The following is a 21,137-nucleotide window of genomic DNA, read 5'->3' on the forward strand; positions in this document are numbered from 1 at the left end:
TTTTATACTAATTACTGTGTGAGCCTCAGATGAACCCCCTTCAATTCACAGGGCTTTGTTAAGGGAGGAGCTGTCAATGTGTCTGCCCGTTTGCAGCTGTGCTGTGGCTTTAGCTTGCTTAACATTATGCTGCTTTTTAGACTTGACAGAAGGGATTTTTTTTTTTTTTTTTATTAAGGCAAAGCAGCCTTGTAGCGAAATGGTTTAAGCAGCTGCATTGTGGGGAAGCACAAAGAAGTTATTATTGTGTCTGTTTAGGGGGGTGGAATGGAGGGGGGGATATTCGGCTGCTGTTGATGCCGATTGTTGACTTGCCATCTGCCAGATAGGGAGAAGAAAAAAATGACAGCTCCAGCAGGGTGTTCAAGAGGTTGTTTGGAGAGACGCATAAACATGTGCAGATGTCGAACTGAATAATGGCTAGAACTTGAGACGGTTTATGATGCTGCTGATGTTTGTGCATATACAGAATGAATGTATGTGTGGATTTGGTTAACCAAGGCTACATACTAATTATCATTGTTTTCCTGCATGCCCCTTCCCCTTAGTTCGTTAATTAGTTTAGGGGCTTAGTACTTCCTCTTCCTTCTGTTATTCATGTCTAGTTTTAGAAAACAGCTTCTCTTAAAATGGCAATAAAACCTTCCTTATTTCTCCATACAGATGATAGCTAATCTGTTTGGTTAGGATTAGGTGTGAGCTGCTAACTGATAACAGGAGATTTTGATTAGGAAATAAGTCAGGTGAATCACCTTGCTCTTAATGCACACATATATTAACAGTTTGACACTATTCATTGAATTGATTTTATAGCCTACCACTAGGGGTGAGATACTACCAAATTCACTTTACTAAGTAATCCCATCATACTTTGGACTTAGGATACAAGTTGTGAAACAAAGTTGTGGAACAGCCTGGTCTTCTTGGTTACCCTTCTTTCTTTTGGTTGTCTTTGATTCTGGAGATGACAGTTATGCATTTTCTTTATGGAGTAATGCATTGATTGTCTATTTCCTTCTGATTCATTCTTGTCATTAGATATTAGAGATTTGATATGTCTGACTGAAATCTTTTTAAATGCTATGGTAACACTTCAGGGTGCACTAAGTTTTTTTTTTTTTTTCCCCATTACTTTGACTTTAAATAATTGAAAAGGAATAGTGGTGCTAGGTAAAATTTCTGAAAGGTGTTGATGTTGTAGAACACCTCACAGTTTTGCACAACTTTAAGACCAATCATATATGAGTTTATTAGAAAATGGAAAGAGAAGCTCCGACTTTCTCTATTTCCTTTTTTCTCTCTTTCTATTACCAAAAAAATGTGTGGGGAATTAGAGGGTTTTTATTTTGACTTTTGGTAAACTCATGCTTTCCTAAAACATTTAGGGTTTTGTTGCCTAATTATTAAGGAAAAAAGCCATAAGTGTGGTTGAAAGGCAAACAGACTGACAGAGCTTTATTTCCACAGTAATGTCTTTCTGAAAGGACTAAAGGGAGATTATCTGTTATTTTCTACTCTTCAGAAAGAAATAGAGGTCAGGTCTATTTAGAAAAACTTTCTATCTTAAATGTCAGTTTTTCCCCAAGTGACTAATCCGTATTTGCTGAAAAGGCTAGAGGACCTTTTCTTTGTCTTGTATATTTAGTTTTTTCTTTTATTTGGAAAGCCGCACATATGTCCATATTTTTGTATGTAGAATTATGTACATATGTTTATAGTTTTATATAGTCAGTCTTGATATCCCTGCTAAGCTTGGGAGGAAGCAGCAAATCATTTTCCAGGTAGAGCTGTTAAACTGAGAGTGTGCTTTATGTTAGTGAGAGGCTGAGCAAAAGCAAGCTTGTATAAAAGCAGACTTGCAGTTCCGTGCTTTATTCATCATATCATGTTACCTCAGAACCGTATGTAAAATCTTTATGCGGGCAAATATACTTACGAAGGTGTTTGAAATATTCAAGGCAGAGTGTCTTTGAAGTTACTCACACCAGATTTAAATATCAGCTAACTAAATTAGTGACTTTATGAAAGTTCCTTTAACATGTCTGAATTTCTTCATGTGTTGGAAGAAGGAAACAACCACTGATATTTAAGGATCTTGTAAGAACTAAATGAGATAGTAGTATCTTTGGAATGTCTGGAGCATGTGCAATATAGCTGTCACTAATATTTTATTTTTGTTGATGTGTAAGTCTAAAGACCTGTAACTTGTAATTGAAGTGCTTTTTATAATGCCTACTTGCTGCAAAATGAGCACACCAAGTTCTAGAGAACCATCTAAGATATATAAAGTTGTTTTTTTATAACCTAACATTTATTTGGTGATTTATATGATTGCTTCATAAATCTGAAGGGAGATCAGTTATTTCAAGAGAATATCAAGAAAGTTGTTGAATGTAACTATTTTGAGGGTGTGAGGTCAGTGGTCATTTGGTAATGATGATTTTATGTTGTATCCTATAAAATTATTTTTCTACTTCAAAAATTTAGCATAGAGTTGCAGAAAATTGTATTTATTCCCTTAATTCAATATTAATCCCATTATTTTGGAACCATATTTTTCTCTGCTATGGGTGCATGCTCAGTTGCCTCAGTCGTATCTGATTCTTTGCTAGCCCATAGACTGTAGCCTGCCAGGCTCCTTTGCCCATGGGATTCTCCAGGTAAGAGTACTGGGCTGGGTTGCCATTTCCTCCTCCAGGGGATCTTCCCAACCTGGGATCAGACCTGCGTCTCTTACGTCTCCTGCATTGGCAGGCGGGTTCTTTACCAAGTGCCACTTGGGAAGCCTTTTCTCTGCTATAGTCAGTCCTTAAGCTGTATTTGGGTTATAATTATTTTTAAAATAATTGATAGTTTTTAAAATCATTGAAAATACTTTTAAAATAATTGAATACCTTACAGTTAATAAATGTAATAACTGTAGTGAACAAACAACACTAAAAAGAATATTTTATCTCCTCAGGGCATTATAAAGCATTATTTGATTGTTCTACTAACTCTATTTTGCAGACAAAGAAACCGAATAGGCTCATATAGTGAATATAGTGATGAAAGTTCTGTGATAAGCAGAAGTGTTTTTTTAAGAGGAGTAAAGAGGAAATGGCTTTGATTGACCTTCAGGAATCAATAAATTCAGTATAGGATGGTTATCACTCATGTTGATAATAAGTTGTTGATGGTTCTTTAAGGTTTTTCTTTTAAAATTGTTTCTGTCACATATTTCTCTTCACTAAATATTACTAAGTAATTTTGGATGAAAGGCAAGGGATGTTGGGACAGCTGCCTGATCCTGTTTCTAAGAGTGGTTAATAGGACTGGGTATAGTCACTAATGGACTTCCCTGGTGGCTCAGACGGAAAAGCGTCTGTCTATGATGCGGGAGACCCGGGTTTGATCCCTGGGTTGGGAAGATCCCTTGGAGAAGGAAATGGCAATCCACTCCAGTACTATTGCCTGGAAAATCCCATGGACAGAGGAGCCTGGTAGGCTACAGTCCATGGGGTCACAAAGAGTTGGACACGACTGAGCGACTTCACATTCATAGTCACTAATGGAGAAGGAAATGGCAACCCACTCCTTGCCTGGAGAATCCCATGGACAGAGGAGCCTGGTGGGCTACTGTTCATGGGGTCACAGAGAGTCGGACACGACTGAGTGACTAAGCACATGGTCAGTAAGGTCTTCTATTTTAGTTTTGAAGAATAAATTGGTTATAATTTTTAAATGAACTGCAATTTGAGCGATACTAGCTTCGTACTATGCTATTTTAATATTTAATAGCACCTGGGTGTGAATTCCAGTATTCAGATACAGGTAATTAAGTATTATACTCTAATTTTTTTTTAAAATGATGTTTACCAAGAGCAGCTCGTAATGCTAAAGAAGTGGAAATATCTCCTAGTCTATGAAATGTATCACAGATTAGGATGCATTTATTTCACATATGAGTCAAACTGTACTTGGTAATCTTCAGGATAATTTTAAGAAAACTTTAGGAACTTCTAACTTTAATGGTATAAAGATGTATTTGAATTGTGCCTCAGAAAAATCCTGCATGAATAGTAATTTTTAAAAATATTGGCCAGTCTGTTGAAAACAGAAGAATATTTTAGTCTGACATTCTTTAAGGCATCTTGCTGAATGTTTTGGCTTAAAATTTTTATTGTGTTTAATTTTAAGAAAATCTGATTAAAGATGTTGGTAAACTTGGTAGCACTTTTTAGAACAGAAGATGATTAAGATACAAAGGCAGAAAGGCATAAACCGTGAAGTTCATGTGCTTTTTGGCTAGACGAGTCACTTATTTGCTTTTAGACTGGAGCACAGCATCAAAGTTCATAATTTTATACTTTTAAGTGAAAGCACATAGAACAGCAGCTGTTGTTTCCTGGCATCTTTCTGAGGAGATATTTAAACTTAAGTACATATATATTTATTATAGAAAAAAAATTTATAAAATGACCTTCTTTCCCATCTCTTCATTTGCATTGTTTTCAATTCACTCTTTTAAGATAGCTGTTTGTACTTTCTGTTTTAGTAAAGTAAGACTTGGAATTCAGTTAAAATTTTTTTTACCTTAAAAATCAGTATGAAAATTAAGTGGGTGCTTTTTGACCTTTTAGTGCCAGTTTGTCATTTGAATTGTATTTTATTAATAAATGAATGGTTCATAACAATTGAACCTATTGGCTATTAACTGCTTATAGGAAGAAAACAGAACCCCTATATAATTTGGGGCTGAATGTTAATTGATTTGAAGTGCTTCATTCAAAGATTTATATGTTCTCATGCCCTGAAATTTGTTTAAACAAATTATTCTACAGAGATCATTATAAAATAGATTTAATAAACAGCACACATTTATATAATTTTTCATTTTACTATATTTTGAATAACTTCCATGATATTGAGTCTTCAAGTCATTTTCCTTCACGATGCCTTAGTTTTAAGAAAATCATTCCTCTCAAACTTTCTGGAAACATTTGAAAATATTATTGTGCTTATAGAAGTATGCATAATGACAATAAAGAAATCCTTATGTACAGTGAGCAGATACACAGGTTGTTTCATTAAATTTTATTTATTTTTGAATGGTAGGTAAAGATTGTTTTTGAATTTTCTGCCTATGTGTTAGGTAATACTGCCCTCAGAGGGCCAAGGTAAGTAAATTCATTTTTAACATTGAGAAACAGCTTTACTGCTGTTTATCTGATCTTTAAACTTGTTCGGGGAGGAGAAATGGACTTCTTTGAATCATTGAATAGTGTTTGATTTATGGCTGCATCTCTTGGATTTGTTCTGTTCTTTAAGTGTGTTAGCTGTATCTGTGTACTTCACTTTGATGACAGCCTCTAAGCATGTTCAGTTCTTTTCTAAGAAAATTGTAACAGACGACTGGCCATGTATTGCCGAATTAGATTGGTTTACAATGGGGATTAGAAAATTACCTAGAAAAGAAAGTTAAGATGATTTTCCTGGGTGTGTGGGTGTGTTTTACTTTTTGTTTCTTTAATAGTGAATATTCAGGTATTCAAAATTATGTGAACCACACTTTTGAATGTATGGTAGCATTCATTGAAATGGAAGCATTATATTCCACTCAGTTTTATAAATTGAAGCATAGTCACATCTTTAAAATATAGTAAATCAAAAATAATGTACTTTACTAGAAATGCAATTGTTATATATAAATATAAATATACCAAAAGTTGAAATATACTATTATTCCATTTATAAAAGCCTAACACTGTATGTTTTAACATGTCTCTGAATTCAGAATGTTTAAGGTTAAGTGATAATTAACTCATGCAATAAAAAGGTAAAGTGGGAAAGGCCTGATGTCAAAATACTGAGTTGCATGCTTTTGCCTTTGGCTTTTTTGTATGTTGTAACTTCTCAGGAGATAATTTGAAAGAACCATTGAGATGTTTAGTAGTAAATCCAATGAAGTGCTTGATTTTTTTCCCCCTAGAATTAACTTGATACTAAATTAAGAAAGACTATTTCTGTAACGGAATTATTGGTTTTTAATGGAAGATTTCAGTTGGTAAAGAATAAATGACATGTAATTCACGATTATCAATAACAATAGGGGATGAAAATAAGATATAAGCAAGGTGAAAAACAAAAATTGAAACTTTATATCCACTAAAAAACAGCACCTACTTTTCTCAACTAATGTGGAACAGTGATAATATATAAATGAAATTAACAAATTTCATTTGAAAATTTTTTTGTTTTTTTATCCATTTGTTTTGTTTTTTGAGGGAGGGGATGTTGGTAGCCCATACAGGGGAAAAAACCCTACATTTGACTGTTTAAAATCATTTCCAGTTGTATAGCATTTTAATTCACTATCTGTATACACTATACCATTTTGTCCACTCCCCAAGCCCCCACTTCCCCTCGGGTAATGACTGATCTGTTCTGTTTATAAGTTTATTTTTGTTTTATTTTGTTTGTTCTTTTTTTTTTTAGTTTGTTTTTTACATTCCACATATGAATGAAATCATATGGTATTTGGCTTTCTCTGACTTATTGCAGTTCAGTGTAATACCTTCAGGGTCTATCCATGTTGTTGCTAACAGCAGGATTTCATTTTTTATTTATGGCTGAGTATTAGATTGAAGGCAAAAGGAGAAGAGGGTGGCAGAGGATGAGATGGTTGGATAGCATCATGACTCAATGGACATGAACTTGGGTAAATTCTGGGAGATTTAGGGACAGGGAGGCCTGGCATTTTGCAGCCCATGAGGTTGCAAAGAGTCAGATACAACTTGACAACTGAACAACAGCAAATCGTTCCACTGTGGGCTTCTTTGGTGGCACAGTGGTAACGAATCCACCTGCCAATGCAGGAGACATAAGAGACGCGGATTTGATCCCTGGGTCAGAAAGATTGAGCGACTGACTGAGCATTATTCCATTGTATATATTGTGATATATACAGAATTATTCCATTGTATATATTGTGATACACACACACATGCCTGCTTGCTAAGTTGCTTCAGTTGTGTCCGACTCTTTGTGACCCCATGGACCACAGCCTGTCAGGCTCCTCTGTCCATGGGATTCTCCAAGTCAAGAATACTGAAGTGGGTGGCCATTCACTTTTCCAGGGGCTCTTCCCAACCCGGGGATCAAACCTGTGTCTCCTGCATTTGCAGGCAGATTCTTTACCACTGAGCCATCAAGGATGCCCTGTGCATGCATGCATGCTCTGTCGCTTCAGTCATGTCTGATTCTTTGTGACCCCATGGACCATAGCCCACGAGGCTCCTCTGTCTGTGGGATTCTCCAGTCAAGAATACTGGAGTGCGTTGCTATGCCCTCCTCCGGAGGATCTTCCCAACCCAGGGATCGAACCAGTGACTCATGTGTCTCCTGATTGTAGGTGGATTCTTTACTACAGAGCCACTGAGGAAGCCCCCAGGGAAGCCCTACAATGAGCCAGATGTTCTGTGTGCATTACAAATACCAATTTATTTCTTCTTCACTACTGTTGTCCCCACTTTCCTAAAGAGGAAGCTGAGACACAGAGAGATTAAACAGCATGCCCAAAGGTACACAACTAGAGTGACAGAGATGGCGTTTGAACTCCTGTGTGTACTCTGTAAAATGCTGGCCTGTTTTGAAAGCTTGAGTAGCAGGGCAGAGTAGAATTTTGTCGATTGCATTAGATATTTATTCAAATCTCAACTTTGTCCTATACTTGTTACTAGTGTCTCAGAGCCTCAGCATGGCTATCTGTGTCAAGTTAGGATGCCATCACAACAGTCTCTGCATGCCTATAGGAACAGATCTCTTGTGCCTAATACCTGAGCACAGTGCTTGGCTCAGGATATTCAAGCGTCCTTGCCTGCCTTACACTCACCACTTAGAACTGTGATGCGAGTCTCAGTAAGTGTATCACCTAGGGAAAGCAAAGGAGAGAAGAGAGAACTTACAAAAGCCCATGGATTCACCCTCAGAATAATAGTTTGTGATTTGATGCAGTGCAATTTTTGGGTCCCATGCTATTGGAAGTAGGCTTCTAAGGTGGCTCAGTGGTAAAGAATCTGCCTGCCAATGCAGGAGATGCAAGAGATGCAGGTTCAATTCCTGGGTCAGGAAGATTCCCTGGAGAAGGAAATGACAACCCACTCCAGTTTTCTTGCCTGGAAAATTCCATGGACAGAGGAGCCTGCCAGGCTACAGTCCATGGGGTTGCAAAGAGTCAGACCCAACTGAGTGAGCTCACATGTGTGTAGGTTTTAGGTTACATGCTATGCTATTGGAAAGTTCCTATAGGAGTCTCTGCGTTGGCAAGAGTCTAAGATAAAACCTGATTCTATTTGTTGAGTTTTGTTCTATAAGGCAGTGATTTTAATACAGGTGTGGGAAGGTTGAATCACATGAGGGTTTTTTCAGATGACACAGCCCTCCTCCTGATGAGCAAGCATGATGGCCTTCTCTGCCAGCTCCCCATCCCTGCCACAGAGAGGCACTGTTATTGTCTACTCTGTCCATCAGGTGTGTTACCACAGAAAAATGGATTGAGCTATGCAGGGTTGTGTTATAGTGGGGTTTCCATTTGAAAGAGCTCTTCTGACATGAATGTAGTCCCTGTTCTGCATAGTGGTAGGTTTATTCATCCATTCAGTTAGTGGAAAATGCCAGCCTTCTCCGTGGGATGTGCCGGTGGTACATGTAAGTAGGTTTGCAAATGGGCTCAGTACTTCCATTTTTGAAATTCATTACGGTTGTTTACTGCAGTGCAAGATATTACATTGGTTTTAATGTGTAGAGAATATGATGTGGTGAAATGGAAAATACATACAGTAAGGAAATTGTAAAAAGTTCCAATGAAGCCTTTTTTAAATTGGTCCATTTCTTTGAAATAGTTAAAAATTCTGTTGGCCCTCACTACTCTTGTTAAAATACTGCAAGAATGACTGTATGTTTAATGTAGTGTGTGGAGTTGGAGTCTTTTTCCTATAATGCAGAAAGCAGATTAAAAAGAAGGCTTTTTTTGCTTTTGCAATCTACAAGGGCGTAAATGTAAGCAAAATAATAATTTAGCTTACATTTAACCCAGCAGGAAGCTGAGTACAGATTGAGTAATTCTCCACAACATATCTACTGCTATGTAAACTAATCTCACGGTTTATTCTTCATTAAACTGCCAAGATGCTATTTTTCTGTTGGCTAGTTTGTATATGTGCTTTGTTTTCTCTCTCTCCCCCCCATTTTCCTTGCTTTTCTCTCACATTAAAACTTTATACTGTAACTCTATTAAGATATTCTTGGGTTTATAAGAATAATAAGCATCACATTTTTGGCTTACAGTGTAATGTTTCCTAAAAACAAAGGGAGCCAGGATTTGATTAACTAATTTACAGAATACTATGAAACAAGTACCAGACTGTTAAAGGTAGATGGTAATTGTGCAATTTTCTGGATAACAAAAGAAAATTATAAAGTAGACTAAGTAGTGGCAGACTTGGCATTCTGAGATCTTAGAGAAGCTGGCATTCCAACATCTTGTGGTATTCAGTGCTTAGGTACTTTTCCTCATGATTGCTTCAGCTTCAAAGCAAAACATGGACCTCAGCCTTCTTTAGGAAGTAGATATGAAAACTACACTTAATATAAAAATGACAAGTTCATGCATTATGCAGTGGAAGAAAAATTTCTTGACTATAATATACTTTGAAAATAATCATGAAGGAGCATATGTGGTAAAACAGGAATGTGGGTACATCTGGAAAGCATTTAAGGCATCTTGGAAGCAGGATGCAGAATCACCAAAATTGTAAACATCTTCCATCTGGCCAGTTAGAGTGGTAACGTTGACCAGTACCAGAACAGACAAATCTCTCATGTGACCTCGTGAGATAGCCAGGCAACCTGGGTGAGATGATCATAAAGATATGAATGCTTTGCAATACGACCTCATTAATCAATACCATATAGAAAATTATGAGAGAAAAAGATACTTCATCGATCAATACTATACAGAACATAATGAGAGAAAAAGACAAGCCTTGAAATGTGAAAGACTAAGGTGTTGTTATATGTTATGCTGGATGGAGGTTGTATCAATAACTATATAACTGTGTGCTTCTCTGCTTGTATTGTCATGAGGCTTCAAAGAGGAAGGGGCCTCATTTTGAATTAACACAGCTGCAAACCTGGATTAGCACAGTTCTTTTGCGAAATGTTCAGGGACCATATGCTGCTCCTAGTCTCTTCCTCACAGTGATGCTTCAGACAGCAAATACTGAGCACCTTTTTGAACGGGCACTTAGGTTGCTATTTGGAAATTACCAAGACATAGCAGGTGTTACCGTCCCTTGCTTTGACCTGCTGGAGCCTTAAAAATGATTATAGAAACGGAAGAAGTTTTCATTTTGAATTTTAATTGCTCAATCACCTGCTTTTCTCTAGCTCTTCCCACAGCTGCCTACTAAAAGCCACCTGAGGGCAGGCACTAAGCCTGTATCATTCATTGCTGCATTCTCAGTGCTTTTGTTTTTAGTAAGCGTTTTGACACTAAGTATTTCTGAATGAGTTGATCTATTAGAAGCCCATTTCCCCCAGTGTTAAATAAAAATGTTTAAAGAACCTTGTTCTTTGATTTGGGATGCTCATTGGCCAGTAGCTTTAAACTCAGAACAACTGAGCTGGGCAGGAGTCATTAATTTCTTCCCAAATGGCCCAATGGTAAAGAATCCTCCTACCAAGCAGGAGCCATAGGAGACAGGGGTTTGATCCCTGGGTCAGGAAGATTCCCCTGGAGGAGGAAGTGGCAAACCCACTCCATTATTTTTGCCAGGATAATCTCATGGACAGAGGAGCCTGACAGGCTACCGGCCGTGGGTTCACAAAGAGTCTGATGTGACTGAGCACAGAGAGATGCAAACAGAGGCACATTTTGCAGGTATCACCTAATTTCCGGAGTCTGACAACATCCAGAGCTGGTTAATAGCTGTGTGTTGAAGAGAGTACATAGAGACACCATAGAATCTAACAGTTTTAATTTGCTCAAGGGCAAAAAGAAAGAATATCCTTGAAAAGGGCTTAATGAAAAGGGGAAAGATAACGTAAAAATTTAGGTTTGCAGGAGAAGGAAATAGTCAACATATATAAGTGCAAGAGCATTTTCATTTATTAACATTTCAGATTGTCCCTCGTTGAAAAATTGTGTTATGCTAGCTCATTGCAGTGTAGGTAATATTAAAAAATTCTTTAAGATTATTTTCAAGACATCTATGAAATGGGATGATGATAATTTCAGTGAGAGAAATATTTCTTCTATTCCCTCAGGGACAGAAATAGGGCTTTTTTTCTTAGAACTAATTGGAATGTGATACTTGGATCTGCTATGTAAAAACATAACAGGCAATTTTAAGAACTGCAAATATTATGTTTATCATCATGCATTTCTTCAGTAACTATATTTAGTTATATTTACAATATAGCACACTATTATGAATTATATATTCAGTATTTGTTTGTTTATAGTGCTAATATTTATTTATGAAAATCCACTAGTGGAAAAAAGATTCTGCTGTGTTTTCTTTTAGGTAGCTCATATGCGTAAATTTGGTTGGCATCTCTCAACAAGCAGCAGAATATTTATAATATTGTGAACCCTAAAATTAAATAAAATTTTACACTGAAATTAACATTAAACTTCTTTTGGTCTTAGGTAAAAACTGACTCATGAAGACTTTTATTTAAGACTAATAGTTTCTTAAATTTATGTACATCTATTTTTATTGAAAGCTGTTATTTTTTGGCTTAAAGCACTTCTTTGAAATTCTTAAAATATTTGTATTTTCATGATACTGTGCCCTATGTTTGTCATTTAATAAAAACAATTCAGAGAGACCTAAGACTTTGGCTTTTTTCTTTGGAAGAGTAGTTACTTCTGTGATATCCTGTCCCTATCTTAAAAAAGAAATGAACGTATTAAATCAGTGTTGTGTTTTGACCCTGGATACCTTTTTTTATTTCTTTAGATAGGATTTGCTTTATATACCTGAAACTAAGGAGACTTTTTTCTGTTGGTGAAGTAAATTTATTGCTGATTGCTGCCTGTTGCCTCAGTTATGTAAATACGCCTGAATAAGTGCTGTATTGATTAGTAGACTATTTAATGTGAGGTTGTAGCTGAATTGTAAATGATACTACAATAAATGATTGTGGCTTCATTTAATAATAGCAATAATAATCTAACACTTGCCATATGTCAGAGAATGTTATAAGTCCTTTTTATGTCCTTCCAAACCCTTTAGGTAGGCACTGATTCTCATTTTTCAGGTGAGGAAACTAAGCTTTATGATGAGTCAAAACAGTAATGTCTCTTTCCTGACATTCATGTGAGAATGCCTTCAGCCTCTTTGTTATTAGTAGCAAATGACTAGCTTTTGAAGCTTCTGTTATAACAAGCATGAGTGACCATTGGTATTTTTAAAACCTGTATCACCTGTATCTGTTACAGAAACCAGAATTTCAATTTATTTTTAAGAGATTACAAGAAGTAAATTATTAAGTAGGGTAAGAATGTTGGCAAAAGCCCAGAATCTAAAATCATAACTAAGTAAAACTGAACTCCAGTAAACAGCATCTTCCAACCCTGCATTTCATAAGTAGGATTCTGTTTTTATCAGAGTGGTGTGGATTTTCCCCTCTCTATGTGTAAAGTATTAACTTTGAGTCTCTGTAACACTTATGCCAATAACTTAATCTATAGGGTTTTTGTTGTTGTTTGTTTCAGTTTTCAGTTTTTTGTTTGTTTCTGTAAACAAGCCTTTACAAGCCTTTGGTTGTAGTGTTGAGAAGCTTCATTTGTTTTTTTAGGTGTGCGTAACAAATTACAGAAAGTTGGGTGGGTTTAAACAACAGACATTTATTTTCTGATTGTTCTGGAGGCCAGAAGTTAGAATTAATATATCGGCAGGTGTAAGCGGTGGTTATAAGTTAGAATCTAGGTGTAAACCTTCCTGTAAAGGCTTTAGAGGAGAATCCATTTCTTGCCTCTTCCAGCTTCTGTGTCTTCAGTTAGTCCTTTACTTGTGGTGCATCATTCCAATCTCTGTCTCTTTTTTTCTCACTGCCTCTTCCCCTTCTCTATGTGTCAAACCTTCTTCTGCTTCACTGTTAGAGATACTTGTAATTGGATTTAGGGCTTACCCGGATAGTCTAGGATGGGCCTTCCCAGGTGGCTCAGTGGTAAAGAATCTGCCTGCCAATGCAGGAGACATGGGAGATGCAGTTTTGATCCCTTGGCTGGGAAGATCTCCTTGAGGAGGAAATGGCAATCCACTCCAGTATTCTTGCCTGGGAAATTCCATGGACAGAGGAGCCTGGCTGGCCACAAAGTTGGACGTGATTGAGCACACATGCACAGATTGTCCAGGATGAGTTTCTCTTTTGAAAAGCCCCACTTCTCAAATCCTTACCTTAATAACCTCTTTTGCCAAAGAAAGTAATATTCCCAGTTTCCAGGGATTCTTGTTCAGTCACAGTTGTGTCTGACTCTGTGACGCCATGGACTGCAGCACGCCAGGCTTCTCTGTCCTTCACTGTATCTGGAGTTTGCCCAAGTTCATGTTCATTGCATCAGTGATGCCATCCAGCCATCTCACCCTCTGATGCCCTCTTCTCCTTCTGCCCTCGATCTTTCCCAGCACCAGGGACTTTTCCAGCGAGTTGTCCATTCTCATCAAATGACCAAAATAGTAGAGCTGGAGCTTCAGCTTCAGCATCAGTCCTTCCAGGGAATATTCAGGGTTGATCTCCCTTAAGATTGACTGGTTTGATCTCCTTGCTGTCCCAGGGACTTTCAGAAGTCTCAGCACCACAGTTTGAAGGCATCAGTCTTTGGCATTCTGCCTTCTTTACTCTCCAGCTCTCACAACCGTATATGTGACCACTGGGAAGACCATAGCCTTGACTACATGGACCTTTGTCAGCAGAATAACGTCTCTGCTTTTCAACACAAGGTCTAGGTTTGTCACCGCTTTCCTTCCAAGAAGCAGTCATCTTCTGATTTTATGGCTGCTTCTACCTTTTTATTAAATATTGAGTTTTAAGCCGGCTCTTTCACTCTCCTTCACCCTCAAGAGACTCTTTAGTTCCTCTTTGCATTCTGCCATCAGAGTGGTATCATCAAGATATCTGAGGTTTTTGATGTTTTTCTCGCCTGTCGTGATTCTGGCTTTTAACTCATCCAGCCCGGCATTTCTTATGATGTGCCCAGGGTATAATTTAAGCAAACACGGTGACAGTAGTCAGCCCTGTCGTACTCCTTTCTCAGTCTTGAACCAATCAGTTGTTCCATACAAGGTTCTAACTGTTGCTTCTTGACCCGCATACAGGTTTCTCAGGAGACAGGTAAGATGGTCTGGTATTCCTAAGATGGTCTGGTATTCCCAGGTAAGAGCTTTGCACTATGTGTCATGATCAGTACCGTCAAAGGCTTTAGCGTAGTTAATGAAACAGATAGATGTTTTTCCAGGGATTAGGGTGTATACATATATTTTGGGTTCACCATTCAGTCTACTACAGAAGTCAAAATATCAGAAACTTTTTTAGAAAATATGTTTTGGTATTGGTAACAGCATACTTCAAAATATACAAAGCCTCCAGCCAGTGAGTATGAATGAATTGGAAACACCCATTAAGGCAGATAGAAAGTTGCGATAGACATCTTGTCCATGTGTGACTGTGGTGCTTGCTGAAGGTTAATCATGACAGTGCATACACATTTTGAATCTATACTGATGGGTATCTGTTGAACAATCTCTTCAGAAGACTTGGTACTCCATAAATGCTGCTGCTTTATTTAACAAGACTTTTTCCTCATTATAACCAGGCTGTCTTTTAAATTAGTTGAAATCTATGGGCTATGAATAAAAAAAGTATGATGCAACTTTGTTTTAATGCAGGAGGTACAAACTTAGGTGTAAATGCTATGCTTAAAAGATAAGATGTGATTAACTTTTGTTGTTGTTTAGTCACCAAGACGTGTCCAACTCTTTTGTGACCCCATGGATTGTACCCTACCAGGTTCCTCTGTCCATGCGATTTCCCAGGCAGGAATACTGAAATGGGCTGCCATTTTCTTCTCCAGGGGATCTTCCTGACCCAAGGATGGAGCCCACGTCTCCTGCGTTGGCAGGTGGATGCTTTACCACTGAGCCACCAGAGAAGCCTTTTATCTTAGTCTGTCTAAAAAAGAATGGTGGCAGAGAGGGTAACTTTATTCTAGGAACTTACCCTCTATGAAAGCCTGGACTTTTTGGCCATATTTTTAGAGCAGACTTAGATGTGCCTTATTTGAACTCCCACTGCCTAAGCTGAGTCAGTTAAGAAGGTGTTCCATAAGCAGCTGGTTTTCTTGGGAGTCCCAAGGCTGCAGGAACAGTTCTGCTTTGCTGCCAGTGTGCACGGTGTCTTTCCAAACTGTTGGGAAAAGCTGTAACTTTTAAAAATTCTTTTAAGCTAGGAATATTATCCTTCTTTTGTACTGGGTCTAGTACATAGCAATAAGCTTACTTTTTTGTTTTATTGATACCTTATGAGTTTGTGTCCTCTGTAAGGCCCATTTCTTTAGACCTCTTGGAACTCAAAAATGAATATTTAATTAGACCAACACATCATGCTATTACATGAGCTTTAGTTAAGAATGTTTATAGGAACCTATAATAAAGGATTTGCTTTCAGGAAATAACTCATAACCCTTCTCCAGATTTTAGTGGGCACCAGAAATCTGGTATAATACTGGAATATAAGCTTTATGAGTTAGAGGCCATTATTTCTGGTCTGCTACTGTGTTCCTAGCACCTAGGATAATTTCTCAGAAAGTCCATTCATATTATGGATGGAAAATGATAAAATGAAAACTACATTCAGGAGTCTTCACTGAAAGTTTGGGATACACTGTTAGCTTAGCATGACAGTACAGTTGTTGGTTAACTGAATTCAAAATTAGTAATAAAATTTTGTCAGAAATACTTAATGTTTATTTAATAAAGAAGGGAAATTTCGACTTCAGTTTTTCTTCTGGGTAAATGACTATCACTCTTTGAGTAATATGTGTCAGGGATGCATAATAGACTTATTTTAAAGAAATTTTTGTTAATCAGAAAACCTGCTATAAGCCACAAAATGTTTTTAATTTCTTAAGATTCGTTTAACAAGAAGATAAAATTTTTGTGGTGATGTTTTGTGTCTTTCATCTACACATGTAAATTCTTAGTGGTTGATAGGAAATTATTCTTAGAATTGAAAACTTGACATTTCTTTTAATTATACATTTTAAAAAGAATGTATTTAGTACTCTTAAAAGATAAGGAGAAATGTTGTGTAAGAAAAAATGATGTTTTCCTGATTTTTTTCTTCTTTAAAATTTACAAAATGGATTTGTTTCATTTTATCTTTGGTATAGTTATTAAACTGTTATTATTTAGCTTATCAAAGTTACAGCATTTTGTACCAGTACAAGTTATTGTTTTAAAATAGCATTTGAAATATAAATATAACATCACTGATTAGAGAACATCTAATGATTTTAATTTTTATATAGGAATACTTAAATATGAATAGAAAAATAATAAGTACAATTAAGGGATCTGTTTGCTTTTTTTAATGAGAACTGTGGGTTTATCATTCTGGTTTTATAAATCTTGCTTGTGTTTATTCACATTAGGGCCGTATTTTTAAGTAAGTTAAAGTTATGAGTGGTGTCAGGTTTCCCTTTTCTTTCCCTTAAGTTTTTCTTGTATGCTTATACACTTGTGGGGGAAGATGTTCATATATACACTTACTCATTTAGTAAGTTATTTTGAGCATCATCAAGTGGCAGGCACTAGATTGGGCCCTTGGAGTGTATAACTTTAAGAAAAATGAACTGACAGTATTTATTTCCACTGGTTAAAACTGAGTTTTAAAGCAAAGAGTACGATTTTGGAGAACATATCTGCTGTCATGAGCTGCAGAGCTTCCCACTGCTTACTTTCCTGATAAGATTTGTAGTGGTACTGAATGTGATTGTGTAGTGAATTGAGTCAGTATTTGGAAGATCAGTATAACTTGGTGGACCAGTGTTTCCTGAATGAACAGTGTGTGCTGTTAGAAAATCATGCAGCATGTAAAAGATTCATTTGGTGTGAAATACAGACCCAGGGATTTTATATAGCAAAGTACAGGAAGTTCATCGATAGTGGTTTCAAATTCCACACTGCAGGTAACCTTTTAGAAATGACTGCTTGTCAAATGCTGGTGTAGTATCAAAGAAAGACATCCATAACTATCTGAACACTCATCCCTTTTCCAACTACCTATCTGTTTGGGCTAGATTTTTTTAAAATATTTCAATCAAAAATATATTACTTTAACAGTTTAGATGTAGGAACAGATATGAAACTCTGACTGTCTTCTTTAAAGCCAAACATTAAAGAGATTTGCAAAGATGTAAAGCAATTCAGCTCTTTACCTTAATTTTTTTGTTTTAGAAAGTAAAACTATTGTCATAAAAATATTAATGTTGCATGCAATGAGTTTATTTTTTTACTGTTAAAGGAAGTAATAAAAATTTAAATTTTCTCCTTTTCAGTTTCCAATACAGTAAATATTATAGTTGTTATCTACATACAGAAAAATTCATTGGCTATATTTAAGTATGAAAAATATTTAAGGGTGTAAAGAGGTCTGAGGTGAAAATTTGGAGAATTGCCGACCCAGAGGAATGATTCCACATCTGAAATACATGTCAGGGGTGAGATTATGGGAGAACTCATATTTTATACTAAGAGACTGATACTAAACAGTAAGGAGAATATTTTTGAGCATAAAAGTGATATCATCAAAGCAGTATATAAGGACATTAGAATTATCTGGAGATAATAGATGCATTATGATGGAAGGGGGGCGAGTAGAATGGGAGAAAAGTCACAGTGCATTAGCAGAAAGGCAGATGTAAAGTGTTAGAGCATCTTAGGTTGGCTAAATAAGAGAGACTTGTGAAGGCAGTTGGAGAAGGAAATGGCAACCCACTCCAGTATTCATGCCTGGAGAATCCCAGGGACGGGGGAGCCTGGTGGGCTGCCGTCGATGGGGTCGCACAGAGTCAGACACGACTGAAGTGACTTAGCAGTAGCAGCAGCAGTGAAGTCAGTACTGACTTAGCTACTGATGAGAGGGAACAGTCAAATGTTAGGTTTGAGCTCAGATAACTGATGTCAGGAGAAACTGATTTGAAGGGAAAGCTGAACCGCTTTCAAAGTTTAGTAGTTCTGTGATTAAGCACTTGAGATTGAAAAGCCAGATAGAAATATTTGGTAGAGAAGTGAAAATTGAGACCAGGGAGCCTTCCAGCTCTTACAGTATCATGGAGTGCCTCTGTTGCTTAAAATTAAAAAGAAGGGTGAAGTAAGCAAATGGTGATCTTGATGCTAAAAATTTATATTTTGGTAGCTAGTTGATAGCTTGTATCAAAATCTGATAGAATATACATTTATTGACTATTATGTGCTTGGCACTAACCACGTGTTCTTAGGTCTTACATTTATGTGTATGAATGCGTGTGTGGTTTTTAAGCTCTATTAACCCATGTTCTTTCATTTCCTTGACTTGTTTACAGCATTTGTGCAGTTATTTTCCTTTTAATAATAGAATGTTGTTTAAACAAGTTATGCTCAAGATTTAACAATGAAAATAGACTTTTTCCCTTTCTTTTTAAAAAATGACACGATTAGTTGTGGTACATGGAAGAGAAACATCTATTTCATGTCCCTCTTATGATAAGTGTTTTTCATCGAAATTCCTTGATACTGTGCGTATGATTTATTTACCAAGGCTTTTTAAGACGACTGAAAATATGCTCTAACAACCATCTGATATGAAAAACTGAACAAAATGTGTACTCAGTTGAATGATTCTCTAAAGAAATAATGGTGCAAATGAATTATCAAAGTGTGAAATCATTAGAAACAAAACATGTTTGGGTTTTTATTGAATCTTAATTGCAGGCTTATGTATTTCCTTTTGTAAGCTAAGTTAAAAGAAAATTGCCTATCTAAATTTTTGGAGGCCAGTGTTGTAGGACATATATTGTACCATAATTTATTTTTTCACATAAAAGCTGCTGTTCATTTTTCCCCCAGCATTAACATGCATGCTTTCCTCATGTAGGAGAATATATAAAAAACTGGAGGCCAAGATATTTCCTTTTGAAGACAGATGGCTCATTCATAGGATATAAAGAGAAACCCCAAGATGTGGATTTACCTTATCCCCTCAACAACTTTTCAGTAGCAAGTAAGTTAATTACAATTGTTGATTCACCTTGTATTTATTTATTTGTATGGCTGTATGTGTCAGATACTTTGAGATATGTGAAAAGCCTATGAAAAAGTTTAGGTTTGTTCTTAACTGCAGATAAATTTTCAGTTTATATAGAATTTCAGTTCCTTAGCATTGGAACTGAAAGATTCCATAGATTATTATAATGTGTGGTCTTATATAATCCAAAATAGTATAATTTTTGCCTAGTTAGAACTTTGTGATAAAAACCATTCCCCAGGTACATACCTCAAGTTTTTCTTTAAAATGTAAACAGAGACCTTTGAACTTGACTGCTGGATTGAACTTGACTGCTGGATTGAACTTGGTTGTAAGATGTTGTAGTTCTTAGTGCACCTCTAATCGAAGTTTCCTGTCATAATCTTAACCCTTTTGATTGATTGTATGATAAGAAACAAGTGATTTGATTGATTGTATGATAAGAAACAAATGATTTATTTATCTTAAACATTATTTTCTGAGAAGATTTTGTTTGTGGTATATTTTTCTTCCTTACAAATATCTAACACTATTTCTTCCTTACAAATTTCTAAATAAGTTTGTAATTTAAACTTATTTAGGAATTATATATTTTCTTGAAAATAGCCAAAAATAAACTGAAAGATGATGATGATGATGGTGATTATAATTGTTAAAACCAGACTTTCAGATTGTTTAAATTGCTGATTAATCAATGAAAGGGGTTTTCTGTGTTAATTCAGGAGTAAAACATTTTAAAGCATAATATTAAGTTAAAATAAATTTGCATAAGAGGTAAAGTTTGTGATAAAATCTTTAACTAGACACACCATTCTTAATTTTAATTTTGATTGTATGCTGCTGCTGCTAAGTCGCCTCAGTCGTGTCAGACTCTTTGCACCCCAATAGACGGCAGCCCACCAGGCTCCCCCGTCCCTGGGATTCTCCAGGCAAGAACACTGGAGTGGGTTGCCATTTCCTTCTCCGATGCATGAAAGTGAAAAGTGAAAATGAAGTTGCTCAATCGTCGACTCTTGGCGACCCCATGGACTGCAGCCTACCAGGCTCCTGCGTCCATGGGATTTTCCAGGCAAGAGTACTGGAGTGGGGTGCCATTGCCTTCTCCATTGATTATATGCAGTTATCTATTAGTCATGATTTGGAAAGATATGAGGGAAAATTGAAGCAAAAATCAGTTAAAAAATATAGCAGCATCAGAAAATCCAAAATGATAAAAATCCTCGAATGTTATACATGTGATTTTATCATTACATAGTGCCACAGTCTTTTTTTGGGGGGGGGATACTTTCTTTCAGTTTTTTTAAACAATAAGGTATGACAATAAACCAAAAAGTTTGTGAAATCATTTTAACAAAAAAAAAAAAAAACTGAACTCCTGTTTATGTAAGTGGATTTTTCCATAGGGAGTTTCATTTTTTAAAAAGTGAGGATACTGTTATATTTGTGTATTAAGAAAATAATTTTTTCTCCACCAAAATGGCTCATTAGATACTTATGGCTTTCTCTCAGTAGAAAATTATGTTAAAAATCCCATTGTCAATTGAAATAATACCTTATATTTTGTATTGACTTATGAATACATTTTCTTTCTAAAGACATTTTGGGCAAGTGTTTGGTTTAACGTGATAGAAATTGGCTTTTAAAACATTAGCAGTGTACATTATCATATCTGACCTAAAGCCAGTGTGGTTTCTTAGTTTGTCTATTTTACTAGCAAATGCTATTACTGGTTTGTCTGAAATAATTTATAAAGTACAGAACTCCTGTATCTGCTGATCAAAATGCAGCATTTTTTGACCTTATGA

The 21,137-nt window shown here is 36.2% G+C and overlaps 1 protein-coding gene across 1 annotated transcript in view; it reads left to right on the forward strand.

The window, feature by feature from the left end:
- Positions 1-21,137, forward strand: part of LOC104997926 (RAC-gamma serine/threonine-protein kinase-like) — a 177,522-nt gene that overhangs the window by 110,316 nt on the left and 46,069 nt on the right. Inside the window, exon 2 of the mRNA XM_010852911.1 lies at positions 19,183-19,308. Coding sequence (XP_010851213.1) covers positions 19,183-19,308 — 126 coding nt within the window. The remainder of the gene's footprint in view (positions 1-19,182; positions 19,309-21,137) is intronic.

Source organism: Bison bison, unplaced genomic scaffold (assembly GCF_000754665.1).
Source record: "Bison bison bison isolate TAMUID 2011002044 unplaced genomic scaffold, Bison_UMD1.0 scf7180017864317, whole genome shotgun sequence".
Classification (NCBI taxonomy): Eukaryota; Metazoa; Chordata; class Mammalia; order Artiodactyla; family Bovidae; genus Bison; species Bison bison.